This window comes from Myotis myotis, unplaced genomic scaffold, assembly GCF_014108235.1.
Source record: "Myotis myotis isolate mMyoMyo1 unplaced genomic scaffold, mMyoMyo1.p scaffold_m19_p_1, whole genome shotgun sequence".
In the NCBI taxonomy this organism is placed as follows: Eukaryota; Metazoa; Chordata; class Mammalia; order Chiroptera; family Vespertilionidae; genus Myotis; species Myotis myotis.
Window position 1 is genome coordinate 219,766,256 of NW_023416313.1, and position 12,280 is coordinate 219,778,535.

Below are 12,280 nucleotides of genomic sequence, written 5' to 3' on the forward strand. Positions count from 1 at the left end.
CCCCCCCTGGCCTCTGCTCCTTTGGTGCCGCCAGTCTGGGAGGTCAGGCCCCCGGGCCCCAGAGCTCAGGCCCCCTCCTCTCCCAAGGGCTCTCCTTAGGCTCCAACCTCTTCTGAGCGGCCGGAAGGGGCTCCTGGTGGAAGCAGGAGGGGTGCTTCTTGTGCCCAGTGAGCTTAACATGGCACCTACCCCCCCCACACACACACACACCCAGCCACCACCCCCCGCCCAGCACACCAGGCAGGTCCGGTCAGATCCTGCTGTCACTCCCCAGGACGCAGGTGAAGCGAGGTGACCTCTCCAGGCCCACTGGAAGGGCGCCCTGACCGGGGGGCGTGGCATTGGCTGGACCTCCACACCCTCCCTGTGCATTTAGGAGTCTGTTTCCAGGTGCCAGGGCCCAGAGCCCACTCCCAGGAGGATGCAGAGCTGCTGGGGCCTGGGCTGGGCAATCCCCCATATTCCCAGCGGCCTGGAGGCCCCACTTCCACACGGGGTCTGCCTCTGGCGTCATCTCTCGGTGGTTCTAATGGCCCAGGGAGGTGCAGGGACCGCAGTGGCAGCCCTGCTCCCCAAGTGTGGGCACACGCACCCCTGTTTTACTGGCGTGAGACAGGCTGAGGCCAAGCAGAGCTCAGGTTAGTGCCCTGGGAGGGGAGGGCCATTTCTGGACCAGACCAAGAGGGGCACATCCAGAGCTTTCAGAAGCTTCGCCCCAGGAGATGGTGATGGGCTGTGAGTGGCGAGGGGCAGGAGGGGGTCCCCAGACCTTCCATGGTCAGACTGGGGACTGTGGGCACCCAGCCGTGACCTTCCCGGGTCAAAGAGTGGTCAGCGATGGACACAATGAGGGTGAGGTTAGGCCTGAGTTCGCTCTGATGGAGGGTCCTGGGTGGCGAGCAGGCAGTGGGGCTGTGGGGGTCGTGGGGGGGAGGGAGGAGGGTGTGCTACCAGCCTAGGATTGGCCAGGGTGCAGTTTGGAGGGGGCTGGGTGTCAGGGGCTCAGGGAGGGTGGGAGCAGCATTTGAGGGTTGGTGGGACAGAGCCGACCAGTACGTCTGGGAAGCCATCCCCAGGCCAAGGGTAAACTGAGGCTCAGCAGGCTCCGGGAAGCCGGTTGCCTGGTGCGTGAGGAGGAGATCTGGGCCCAGGAGCCCCTTGGGTGGTCTCGGCTCTGCCCAGAGCCCACCTCACAGCTGTCATTTTCTTCCCACACTTGCCTCGTTGGCGTTGGCGGACCTGTTCCCTCTGATCGTGTCTCCCCTGAGGCTGCGGGCTCGGTGGGGCGGGAACTGTGTTTGTCTCACTGGCTGCTGGGCGAGGCGGGGCAGCGGAAGGGGAAGGACAGAGGGTGACGTGGGTGCGTGGGTGTGTAGGTGATGCAGCTGGGTCACAGCAGGAGTGGGCAGCCTGCACGATGGTAGGGACCCAGCTGTGCTTGAGGGTAGGTAGCCAAGGCTGGGGAGGTGAGGTGGCTGGGGAGGTGAGGTGGCTGGGGAGGTGAGGTGGCTGGGGAGGTGAGGTGGCTGGGGAGGTGAGGTGGCTGGGGAGGCGAGGTGGCTGGGGAGGTGAGATGGCTGGGGAGGGGAGGTGGCTGGGGAGGTGAGGTGGCGGCTCGGAGAGGCAGGGAGAGGGCTGCTGTGGGCACCGGGGATGGGGCAGGGCTGGAGTGAGGGGCACAGGGAGCTGGGATTGCAGGTCTCGGAAGTGCGAGGGGCCGAGGGGCTGGAGGCGGATCAGTGATGGCGCAGCGGGTGGCTAGCGGAGAGGGCGGGCTATTCATGCCGGGTCTTTATCTCCTGAGCCCGGGGCTCAGCTTCCTGGGGTCTTAGAGGGGCCTCCAGTCTGTGGGGAAATAGAGCCTCAAGAGCTGGGGCCCTGGAAGTCTTTCTGGAGGAGAGGGGACGTGAGTCCCCCTCCCCGAGTGCCCCGCGCTGTGTGCAGCTAGCTGGCCACCTTGGTGGGCACGGCACCCCCCCCTCTCCCTTGCCCAGAGATCAGACATACGGCCTGTTGGGGCCACGCAGCCAGTTTGGGGGGAAAGGCTTGGTCACCCAACGCCGTGGAGAAGCAAAAGTGGGGACCCTTGTAAGATTGCCATCCGGAAGTCGGCTTCATAAGGTGGGTGCTGACGGGCGCTCCCTTCTCTGGGGTCCTGTGAGCCGCCCCGAACCCTGGCCGGGCTCTGTGGTCGACAGGTGACTCCCCACGGACTTGCTTCCCACGACGCGGGGAGTGATGCTAGAGGCGCAGGGACTGCAGGGCCGGGCTGGCTCCGGAGTCACTGACCCCAGGGGCCCTCTGCCTGGGGCCGCCCGCTGCGAGGAGTGTGTGTGTGTGTGTGTGTGTGTGTGTTCGCGCGCGCGCGCGCGTGTGCGTGTGACGATGTGTGGGTGTGCGCGCGCGCGCGCGCGAATGTGTTAGTGCAGCCGGGCGCACGCGGTGCGCACCCACGGGGCGCCCGGCTGGCCGCGCGGGGCCTCGGCTCCCGGCTCAGCGCCGCGGCCCGGCCCCGCCCCGCCGCGTGTCTTTGCAGCGTGTTGCAGGAGCAGAAGAGCGAGCTGCGCAAGCGGCTGTCCTACACCACGCACAGGCTCCAGAAACTCGAGAGCGAGTTCGGCTCCACGCGCAGCTACCTGGAGGTCGAGCTGCGGCGCGCGCAGGAGGAGCTCGAGAAGGTCACTTTGAAGCTGCGCAGGTCAGGGTACGGGCCGGGCGGGGAAGGGTGGGTTTGGGCGCGGGCGGCTTACAGGTCGGTCTGGTCTGCGGCGCGCCGAGCTCTGCCTCCCGGAGCCTTTGGAAGACGGGGCGTCCAGGGTCCAGTGAGGGTAAGCTCTTTTCTCCGAAGTCTTCCTTGTCCCGAGAGCTACTGAACCAGGACCTGAGCCCGGTCTGGCCCCGCAGGGACGGGCTCCTTCCCCTTCCCCATCCCTGCTCCCTCCCTCCTTCCCCACATACTGATGGGGGTGACAGCAGCACGACAGGGAAGCTGACCGCAAAGAGAATGCAAACTTTGCTGTTGGCTGTTTATTTTGGTTTTGTATTTTAAGATTTTTTTTATTGATTTTGAGAGAGAGAGAGAGAGAGAGAGAGAGAGAGAGAGAGAGAGAGGAGGCACAGAGCACCTGATTCCTACCCAGCGCTGGCCTCCGACGTCACCCTTCCTCCCGGACCGTGTCATATCACCGTGTGTCGCAGCACTCACCCCAGGGCCCACCCCACGGTCTTAAGTCTCTTCCCAGCTGAGCTACGATAGAACAGAGCCCCCTCTCCAGGCTTGCGAGCCCCGGGTGTGAAACGTGAGTCAGCTGGCTCTGCGGGAGGACCCGCAGTCTCTTCGAATAACAGGACTTCCCTCTGTCTCCAGGGGTCCTGGCCCCTCGTCCAAGAAAGGCCTCTGAGTTAGCTTTAATCGGATGTTCTGCTGCGTGTGGAGGAGCAGTTAGACCAGGGCAGGGCCAGCGGGTGGGCTCGGGGCCGTTGTTCAGCCTGGCCCTGCTCAGCAGATCGTGTGGCCGGTGGGGGGCCCGGCCAGGCACCAAAGTGGCTCCTTTGCCTCCCGTTCCAGGATTCAAAGCAACTACATGTCGCTGCAGCGGATCAACCGGGAGCTGGAGCAGAAGCTGTACCGCATGGTGAGGGCCACCCCCCGATGCCCACTGCCCCCAGCACCCTCGTCCCTGGGCCCCCAGCTCTGGCAGGGCACTGCCAGCCTCGCTGTCATCCCCTTGCCCAGGCAGAAGCTGGGTCACACGCCTTATTTCCTGACACACAAACGCCTCGCTGGGGTGCACTGAATGGAGGGTGCCCTCAGGAAGGGGAGGCGCAGGGTTCAGACCCCTTGAGCTCAGTGGCAGGTGTGAGCGCCTGACCTGGAGGGGTGTAGGCAGGGGGTGGGGGAGGGCTTGACGGGACAGCAACCTCAGCTCAGCGTCAGCCAGAGACGGAGACGCAGGCCCTGAGTGAGCCAGAGCCAGGTTCACTCCCCAACTGTACCCCTCATGGGACCCGTTCCTCGGAATGTGGCCCCAGGGGGCCTCGACCCTCCTGGACTCACACACACACACACACACACACACACACACACAGGTCTGCAGTAACCTTGGCAGTGCCGCCTTCCCTCTGTTGATCGGGCTGGCACGACCTGGGTTGGAGAGTAGAGAGGCTATGCGAGCCTCCTGGTGCCCCCCCGCCCCACCTCAATGGGAGGACTTTCCTCTCTGTCTAGTTTGGGTACAAGGTTCTTCGGTTTTGGGAAATCAGAAATGGGTGTTCGGCGCCTGCTTGCCTTCCAGGTACTGTCAGAGCCGTGGCCGTGGCGGGGCTGGCTCTGCCTGGTGCCCTGGACCAGGGCCCCTGCCTTTCTGAGCCTTGGCTTCCCAGTCTGTTGGATGAGATAGGTCAGGCTCCTTGCTGGGCGAAAGGCATCCTCGCTCAGTCCTCGCCCCGGATCCCCAGGCGGCCGGGCCTTGCTCTCCTGTGTCCAGATGAGAAACCGGGGCTCAGGGAGGCAGGCTTGCCCGATGCCATCTGGCTCGTCAGTGGTGGAGTAGGATTTGAACCTGGGGTGGTCTGTGCGCTTACCCCTGCGCTCCGGGGCCCTCCAACGCCTGGTTGTTAGGGGCTGCAACAGGGCACACAAGAGGCCTAAGGGAACAAGGGGGCGTGAGCCCCAGGCCTTGGCTGACCACTGACCGCCTCCGTCCCCTGCCCTCCCCCTGCCCAAGGGCAAGCACTACGACGAGGAGAAGCGAGCTCTGAGCCACGAGATCGTCGCTCTCAACAACCACCTGCTGGAGGCCAAGATGACCATCGACAAGCTGGCCGAGGACAACGTGAGTGTCAGGCTATTTTGGCCCCAAGGGGCCCAGGCTCAGGTTTGAGGGGCAGGCACGGGGCACAGGGGCAGGTGGGCAGGCCTCCAGCAGTGGCTGGGCAGCCGGGAAGGCAGGGCTGCCTCACCAGACACACTGCCAGGGGCGGAGACAGGAACACTGGGCCATAGTTTCTCATTCAAGTCAGGGCTTCCCGACTCCAGGGTTAGGGCATGGCCATTCTCAGTGGGCACACGGCCACATGCCCACCCATGGGGACTCCCCAGAAGATGGGCCTGGCCGCCCTCCATGGATCCCTGGCCACGGACCATGCATCCACTAATTAGCATCTGCTCCTCGACAGACCTCCTGAGCTGAGAATATTGTGTGAACGACACAGGCAAAAAATTCCCTCCCCACGTGAGTGTACATCTGAGTGGGGAAGACAGGCGACAAACAAGAGAAACGCAGACGCTGTAGTGTGTTAGAAGTGCTAAATGCTGCTGAAAAAATTCAAGCAGGCACGGGGCTGGGGAGCTGCCCGTTGCAGGGTTAGCAAATTTCAGTAGGATGCTTGTGGAAGAGGCTGCTGGAGCCCAGACCGGAAGGGGGCGAGGGAGCTCGCCGGGTGGCTGATTGGAAGAACAGCAGAGAGACCGGAGTGGGCTCCTCGTCGGGGAGGACCAGGGTCTGAGATCAGAAAGATAACGGGAGGCCACATCATACAGGCTCCTATAGGGACCCGGGTTTTATTCTGAGTGACATAGGGAGCCACTGAAGGTTCTTGAGCAAAGGAGTCACCTGAGTGGATGTCCCGCTTTTACTGGGAACACACTGTAGGGATGAGGGTGGGAGCAGGGAGGGCGAGGAGGGGGCTATGGTAACAGTCCAGGGCAAGCTGTGGAGGCGTGGCCGGGAAGGCAGCAGGAGGTGGGCAGCAGGGCTTGGTTCTGGTTCCGCTTTGAAGATGGGAAGAAGCAACAGGATTGACAGAGGTCTCAGATATGGTGTGAAAGGAGATGGGTCCTGTCATTTCCTGCTGGGGGGCGGGCACCTGGGGAGGGGCAGGGGCTGGCTTCAGCAGTTACATCCAGTGGCAGTGCTGTGAAGACCTCAGGCATGCAGGTCAGCCTTTGGGGCGGAGTCAGCCTCCTGAGGTGTTTGCACGGCCAGCCGGCTGAGGAACCCGAGGAGCGCACCAGACGAGAAGAGGGCGGGCCCAGGACGGTGCTTTTCGAGTCTGCTAAAGGCCAGGTGGTGCCCACAGCCCTCTGATGCCAGGGGCAGCCTGTCCGGGGCCTCACAATGAGGCCAGTTCTCAGCTCTCAGCCAATGGTGCCCTTCCCAGGAGGCCCTTCAGCCTTGAGAAGGCTGGAGACCCTGGTTCCCTCCACTGTGCAGCCGAGTTGGGGCACCAGCAGCACAGCAGGGGGCGGTGAGGGGCACGGGGGGTTGGGGCAGGGGAGTAGCAGCGGTGACCCTACCTTCAACAGATTGCCTGAGCTGCAGGCACCCAGTCCTGATGACAATGGCCCATCAGTGGACCCCAGACTCCTCAGTGCCCGGGCCCTCACTGTGGATGGTCCCTGGATAAGGGTGGGAATAAAAGGCCCAGCCACAGGCACATGCAACAGAGATTTTCCAAAGACACAACCAAATCCCCTGATTCCTACTGTTTGCATCTGTTTTCAGCTCAGGAGGCTGAGAGGGTCCCCACCTGGACCTTGGGCCACACAGCCCCTGTGCCCCAGCCCTGCAGCCACCCCCTGCCAGGGCACTCTGAGAGCAGGGTGTGAGCGGGGAGTCAGACGGAGGTGGCAGGGCTGCAGGCTTGAGCCTGGCATCTCGGGGCTGCCCCTCCACTGAGTTCTTTGCTAGGACTCATGCCTGGGCCTCCCGGAGGTCTGGGGCCATGGGGGCCCTTCTCCCGCTGCCCCCACCTGGTGAGGCTCCCACCTGGGGCAGCACCCCTCCACGCACCAGCAGCTCCAGGTCAGAGCTGAGCCCCCATTCTGCAGGCAATGGCAGAGGCCCAGGGAGGGTCCTTGTCCTGTGAACTGCACATCGGCTCCGCCCACCGCTTTCTGGTCAGGGTGGCAGGGCCTGGCGGGGCAGCCTGGGCCGACGCCTTCTCTTGTCTTATAGGAGCTCTATAGGAAGGACTGCAATCTAGCGGCCCAGCTGCTGCAGTGCAGCCAGACCTACGGCAGGGTCCATAAGGTGTCCGAGGTAATGTGAGCCCTGCCCTGCTAGGTCCCCCTCCCCCCCGGGGCCACTCGGGGCTCCTCTGTGCAGGTCCCACCCGAGGCCACCCCTCAACACCCCTCCTCACCGGCCTGGACAGCCTGCGCATCCCCCTCGGGGTCCTCGCCCTGTGCCAAGCCCCCTATCCACTGAGCGACCTCTGTGAGCCTCGCAGAAACCCTGTGGTTGGTCTGGGCACAATGACTGGCAGTGCCCGTTTCAGAGACAAGAGAACCGGCTGCACACGGAAGTGACGCAGCCAAGGCCACAGGGCTCTCTGATGCCAAATCCAGGCTGGTCCAGGGCCCACCACCCTGGCCAGCTGCCCCTCCCCTTCACCCAGACCTGTCCTTGTCCCCTCTCCCCGGGCCCGGGCCACACCGGAGACACTCACAAAACAGATCAAACAGTAGTGGACGTCCCCGCAGACACCAGGCACTGTGCTACCACCTCTGGGCGCCTGGCCCTGGCCCTCAATCTTCGCTGCATGTGATTCTGGGTCTGTCTGGTTCAGCAGCACTGGACGCAACAGGGAGAAGCAAGTCAGCCCCTCGGTGGGAGGAAATGTGGGGGAGGGAACTGTCACCCAGAGAGAGGCCGAGTGAGACCCTGAGACCCTGGTTCCAGCGTCCGGGGCTCCGCGGGGTCTAGTCGAGCGGGCTGGGGGGCCAGGTGCCCAGGGGAACTCGGGCGAATCCAGGAGCTTCCCAGGCCCGGCTCCAGCTGGTGCCACGTGAGGGCCTGGGGGGCAGGTCCCTCCGGGTTCTTCTGCCTGTGTGTGCGTCCTAGGCTGACTTGCCCCCTGGCCCCCCTCCCCCGTCCCCATTCCAGCTGCCCGCGGAATTCCAGGAGCGCTTGAGCCTGCACCTGGAGAAGCACGGCTGCAGCATGCCCTCCACGCACTGCCGCCCGGGCAGCGTGCCGCTCTGCGTCATTGCCAAGGTGCTGGAGAAGCCGGAGCCCAGCAGCCTGTCCTCCCCCCTGTCGATGTCGGTCTCGGTGTCGGATGCCTCCACCCGAGACCTGGGCTTCCGGGAGGGGATGCCCAAGTCGAGCCTGCTGCCCCCCTACAAGGAGGATGCCTACTGCAGCGACTCGGCCCTCTTCTGCCCCGAGAGCCGCGACCGCGACCGGCGGCCCAGCGTGGACGCGGTCGCCAGCGATATGAGCTTCCTGCAGACCCAGAATTCCACCGACAGCGCCTGCGGGGAGGAGGAGGCCGGGGCGGCGGCCTACCCCGAGGCCTACCCCGAGGAGTTCCGGCGGGAGGCCTTCCCCGGCTACACGGCCTCGCTGCCCACGTCCAGCTCCTACTCGAGCTTCAGCGCCACGTCGGAGGAGAGGGAGCACGGCGAGGCCAGCACCATGACCGCCTCGCAGCGGGCCGTCTACCTGGATAGCCGCGAGCAGCTCTTCCAGCGCCAGCCGGCCCCCACCTACCAGAGCAGCCGGCCCTATGCCAAGGCCTCGGGGGCCCTGCTGGAAGCCCCAGTGCCCCCAGAGTTCGAGCTCGAGACGACCTTCCCCTCCCACCAGGCTGAGCCCTTCAGCCTCCAGGCCGTCCCCAAGACCCTGGTGTCTCCCAACCTGTGGAGCCTGCGGGCCAAGTCCCCGTCGTCCCGCATGCCCCGGGGGGAGGCGCGCAGCCCGCGCGAGCAGTGGCGCCCCGTGCACGTGGAGGAGATGGGGGCCCACGCCTTCCCGGTCCCCTCGCGGCGACTCTCGCCCCGCAGCTTCTCCCAGCGCCACTACGCCAGCGTGGCGCATGGCCGCGCCAGCCCCCTGTACGCCAGCTACAAGGCCGACAACTTCTCGGAGGATGACGACTTCTCCCAGGGCCACCTGGCCGAGTCCTGCTTCCTCGGGGCGTGCGGCTCTGCCAAGCCGATGCCCAGCTACGCTGCCAGCGAAGATGATGGCGACAGGCCCCAGGGCCAGCTGTGCGGGGTGGCCAGCCCCGAGCCCGACAGCCTCTTCAGCTCCAGAGATTCCTTCGAGCCCAGCTCCATGGAGGGTTCCCCTGAAATGCATCCCGCGGCCCGCCGGAACCCCCAGGCAGCCTTCTCCCGGAGCCGGAGCTCCGGCCTCAGCCGCAAGGATAGCCTCACCAAAGCCCAGCTCTACGGAACCCTGCTCAACTAAACGCCTGCCCACAGGCCACGGCCACGGCCGGGGGCACCCGCCGCCCACTGTGCAATCTAGGGCGCTGCCCCACCTATCTGGACACTTACTCCCCCGGGCACTGCCCACAATGACTCCTCTCCCTCTTACTGACCCCTCTCTGCCTCGAACTGACCTCTCTCCCTCTTACTGACCCCTCTCTGCCTCAAACTGACCCCTCTCCCTCGTACTGACCCCTCTCTGCCTCATACTGACCCCTCTCCCTCTTACTGACCCCTCTCTGCCTCATACTGACCCCTCTCCCTCTTACTGACCCCTCTCTGCCTCATACTGACCCCTCTCCCTCTTACTGACCCCTCTCTGCCTCAAACTGACCCCTCTCCCTCATACTGACCCCTCTCTGCCTCATACTGACCCCTCTCCCTCTTACTGACCCCTCTCTGCCTCATACTGACCCCTCTCCCTCTTACCCCTCTCTGCCTCATACTGACCCCTCTCTGCCTCATACTGACCCCTCTCTGCCTCAAACTGACCCCTCTCCCTCTTACTGACCCCTCTGCCTCTTACCCCTCTCTCCCTCTTACTGACCCCTCTGCCTTGTAGTGACTTCTTTGACTTGTAGTGTCTCTCTCTCCCTTGTAGTGGACCCTCTCTCCCACAGTGACCCCTCTTCCACAGTGACACCCTTCCCACAGTGACCCCTCTGCCTCGTAGGACCCCTCTCCCACAGTGACCCCCCTCCCACAGTGACCCCTCCCTCGTAGGACCCCTCTGCCTCGTAGGACCCCTCTCTCACGTAGTGACCCCTCTGCCTTGTAGTGAACCCTCTCCCACAGTGACCCCTCTCCCTCGTAGGACCCCTCTGCCTTGTAGTGACCCCTCTCCCACAGTGACCCCTCTCCCTCGTAGTGACCAGTGCAGCCTGAGAAGAGGACCCCTGTGATGTGTGACCCCAGCGCCACCACGACGGAACTCCCCGAGGACGTTTCTCACACCAACATCGCTCCCCACCCGAGACGAGCATTCCCCCCTTTTATAAAGTGAAACTATTTTTCTAGAGATAAAGGGTCTTTCTCAACGCACGTGGCCTCCAGCTCCCTGGATGGCAGCCTTGCGTTTCCAACACACAGCTCCTGTTTTCCGGGCGAGGACATGTGGGGCCTGGCCCTTGGAGGGAAGGACAGTGTCGACACCTCGAAAGCCAGCGACAAGGAAACCTGGAGCTCTGCCCACAAGGAGGGGAACCCGCGGGTGAAGGGACGTGAGACGTCGTGAACTGTTTCCGTGTGCGGCTGACCCGCACCCAGCTCTCCCGTGGTCGTCGTCCCGAGTCGGGCCGGTGCTCATCCCCGTTCCCGGTGCTCGTCCCCGTGTCCCGCTGCCCGCACCACCTGGCTCTACCTCAGCCGTAAAGAGCCTCTCGGACTCCGACCCCCGGCCCCCGACCCCCGGCCCCCGTCCCGTGGCTTGCTCTCCTGTCGTCTGTGATGCATGCCGTCCAGTCACTACTGTATTTGACACTCACTAATAAACGTGGTGGAAAGCATGCGGGCTTGGGCTGTTTCTCCTCCCCCCTGCCTTTTGACCTCTGGGACCTGTGGCCCTCAGTGTCGTCCTTTCCCATACGGCCTTGTCCCTTGCCCCCTGCAGCCAGGACTGGCTCCCGAGAGCTCCCCCCCACCGGTGCCTTTGTCGAAAGTCTGAATTCCTCCACTGCCCAACCCGCTAGACGTGACCACTGCCCTGGCAGCCAGTGTTCCCACACGCGCACCCCATCCTTTCCTGTGTGTCCGACTTCGCTCCTTTACTGGGGCTCTGTGAGTGACAGACACCCCCGTTTTCATTGCTCTGCAGACGTCCTCGAGGGCGCTCTCACCGGGGAGCGTGTTAGCGGCGGCCACTCTCTCTGCACTCGGGGGTTAGGGTCCCACCGCCCTGTCCCCCCCCCCCCCCACCCCGGGCTGTTCCTCTGGTGGGTCATCTGCCTAGGTCTTCCCTTTGACTGGGTTTTCTGCAGTTGCCCTGAGATGCGTCTGCTTACGGATTTGTCCTTCTCGGGAATTCGCAGTCTTGTGTCTGCAGGTGGTCTTTCATCAGTTCTGGAACATTCTCAAGTATTATTTTGGATGGCATGTCCCTGCCACTCTCTCCCGCCCCTCCTCCTCACTGCATCCTCCATCTGGCGCCCTTCGCTGACCCACAAGCTCCGTGTGCACCGTCCTCACTGCTCCGCCCCTCTCGTGCCCACTCGGCCACCAAACAGTCACCGGCTTTTCGTTTTAGCCGTGAATGTTCTCCATTCCTACACGCTCTATCTGGTGGTTTGGCAAACCCAAGAGGCTACTTCCTAAGTGTCCTACTCCCTGGAGGCAGGTCCCCAAACTCAGTGGGCACAGCGGTTCGCCATCTGGCCTGGCACTTCTAACCCGCGGGGTCTGTTTCCCTTGGTCCCTGCCCAAGTGGCTTCATTTCTCCGGGTGCCTGGTTATCTTTGATGCCCTGAGGATGCTCTTACAGGTTCTTCAAGACCTGGGATGGGGGCCCCTCCCCAGGGGCTTCATGGTCCCTCCTTCCAGGGCCAGCCACTTCCCACTGGGGACCACCTGGCCCGGTGCTGGCCTTCAAGTTCCCTGGCCTGCCCAGCTTCACTGTCCGGGGTGGGTTTGCCTCTTGCCAGGCAACCCCAAGTGGGAGGGGCCTTGGCAGTGATCCCAGCATCCCTGCCCTTGACCCACAACTGCCTCCCCCAGGGGCAGATTCACCCCAGGAAGCAGCCTCCCAGAGTCAGAGGGGGTTGTGGAGAGGCTCAGGGGCTGTTATCCATGGGCAGATGGAGGAAGCGACCCTCACTGGACTGGGGGAGGGGGGTTGGGGGCAACTAGGAGGGCGGAGGGGAAGAGAGCAGCCCCTGGCACCCAGTGGGTTCTCTCTCAGATGCCTTCCCATGGGGAGCCTGAGCCTCATCAGCCCCCCACCCCCTGTGTCAGCCATGCGACACAGCAGCAAGGCTGAGAACCCTAAGGGCTACGCAGCCTTGGCCCAGAGCCCCCCTAAGATTCAGGGTCTGGCCCCACATCGCCTCAGAGCCTAAAGTGCCCTCC

The 12,280-nt window shown here is 64.0% G+C and overlaps 1 protein-coding gene across 9 annotated transcripts in view; it reads left to right on the top strand.

Annotated features, from left to right (window-relative positions):
• The window catches only part of BEGAIN (brain enriched guanylate kinase associated), a 37,840-nt gene extending 27,125 nt beyond the window's left edge, over positions 1-10,715 (top strand). For 6 of the 9 annotated variants that reach the window (XM_036316945.1, XM_036316916.1, XM_036316890.1 and 3 more), the window contains 5 exons: positions 2,537-2,704; positions 3,569-3,635; positions 4,728-4,835; positions 6,960-7,043; positions 7,890-10,715. In XM_036316945.1, the coding sequence (XP_036172838.1) occupies positions 2,537-2,704; positions 3,569-3,635; positions 4,728-4,835; positions 6,960-7,043; positions 7,890-9,200 (1,738 nt within the window). In that variant the 3' untranslated portion in view covers positions 9,201-10,715. Of the gene's footprint in view, positions 1-1,028; positions 1,445-2,536; positions 2,705-3,568; positions 3,636-4,727; positions 4,836-6,959; positions 7,044-7,889 lie in introns of those variants that run through there. The other 3 variants (XM_036316927.1, XM_036316897.1, XM_036316965.1) reach the window with 2 other exon arrangements.
• Positions 10,716-12,280: the final 1,565 nt, after the last annotated feature.